Raw genomic sequence first — 1,638 nt, 5'->3', positions numbered from 1 at the left:
CATATCGCGATCGGACCGTGTTCGTATCGCCTTCCCACTCGCTAGCCTGCACGCCTTCGCTTCCCGGTGGAAACCTAAAACGTGCTGCAAGGAAAGCCAAATTGCTTCAATATCCACGCATATCCTGCGGCTTCAATATCATCCGGCTTCAAAATCCATGCATGCAGCGCGACGAAGACGACGGACCGAACGGTCGCGTTTTTCATGTTCTCCGCCTCAAAGGATCTATCGGCCTTGAGCCGAGGTGCTGCTCAGGCTTCAGCCAGCAGTAATGACTACCGTGTTGTGCTGCCTCGCCTTCCTACCGGTAAGCTGGTTGTGGACTCCGTTTTTCTGCACGCGGACTTGGCTGGTCGCCCTTACCGTGTTCAAGACTTCAGAGATGCTCTTCGGAACATTATCGACCTAAAGGAAATCAGCTCGATAGGTCAGTTCCAAATGTCGCACGTATGGATGGTGACGTGCAAATCAACAATTTCGAAAACAAAGTTAGTCACACGTGGTGAATTTCTTGTCAAGAGCCGTCGATGCCTTGTGGTTGACCCGGAACCCACAGAAGTAAAGATGAAGCTCCTGTGGCTTCCTGAGCACTTAGAAGACACCTACATTCGAGATGCCCTGCATGTTTTCGGGAAGATCAAGTCAATATCAATAGAAAGCTGGAAAGTAGCGGACATGGAGCAAATGCGGACTCTAAATCGTGATGTTGTATTGTCCCTTGCCGATGGAGTCCGAGTGGGTGACATTCCACATCTCCTGACAGTCTGCGGAGTTCAAAGTCTTGTCCTCATTCCTGGGCGGCCACCACTTTGTCTTCGCTGTAATAAGGTAGGGCACATTCGTCGTAACTGCAGGACTCCTCGCTGCGACGACTGTCGACGCTTTGGTCATTCAGCTGAGGAATGTGTCATGACTTACGCCAACAAACTACGACAACGTACGCAGCAACCAGATGAGAACTTGCAAGAGCATATCATGGATGCCACAGAAGTTCTCGACGCGACGGGAGACACTTCGTCAAGCACAGATGCTACAGGATTAAGCAGAACGCCTACTGAAGACGCAAAGAAAACAACAGTCGATGCGTCCGAGGAAGCTGCGGTAACGAAGAACCGAGTGGACCATGCAAGCAGTTGGACCAAATTTGTCCTGACCAGCCTGTTAAGGAACAGGCCGTACCTTCGGAGACTTCCAGTGAAGAAGCACCAGATAAGAGCGCCTCAGTTCCGCAGCAGCCGCTTCATCCTGCCTCGGTCTCGGAAGATGACATGCATGTTTCTGTGGATGCGGCAATCCCCAAGCGCCGCGCGACGTACAGCTCCGATTCAAGCAAGGAGAGCGACACAACGAGTGTGAATCGGAAGGTGCGCCGTCGCCGAACATCGAAACACAACGGAAATTGTCGGCGGTCGCGATCGAGGAGGCCTGGTGGGGGTTCAAGAGAAGCCTCACCGTCGGCGGTGACCTATAGAAGTGATCCCAAGGGACAGTAAGCATACTGTTGGTAGACATCATGGCGCAGTCCGAGCGACTCACTTTTGCAACATTGAATGTTCGTGGCCTTAGGTCTTTCCAGAAACAGGCTCAGCTCCGCAGGCTTTTTACAAGGAAACGACTCGATTTTGTCGCCATCCAGGA

At 52.1% G+C, this 1,638-nt stretch overlaps 1 protein-coding gene across 1 annotated transcript; it reads left to right on the top strand.

Moving 5' to 3' along the window:
• The first annotated feature begins 204 nt into the window (after positions 1-204).
• On the top strand, positions 205-1,356 carry LOC125757909 (uncharacterized). The gene has a single exon (XM_049414261.1). The coding sequence runs from the start codon at positions 205-207 to the stop codon at positions 1,354-1,356; it is 1,152 nt and encodes a 383-aa protein (XP_049270218.1).
• The last annotated feature ends 282 nt before the right edge of the window (positions 1,357-1,638 follow it).

This window comes from Rhipicephalus sanguineus, chromosome 3 (genome assembly GCF_013339695.2).
Source record: "Rhipicephalus sanguineus isolate Rsan-2018 chromosome 3, BIME_Rsan_1.4, whole genome shotgun sequence".
NCBI classification, from domain to species: Eukaryota; Metazoa; Arthropoda; class Arachnida; order Ixodida; family Ixodidae; genus Rhipicephalus; species Rhipicephalus sanguineus.
This window is presented reverse-complemented; position numbering and strand designations above follow the sequence as displayed.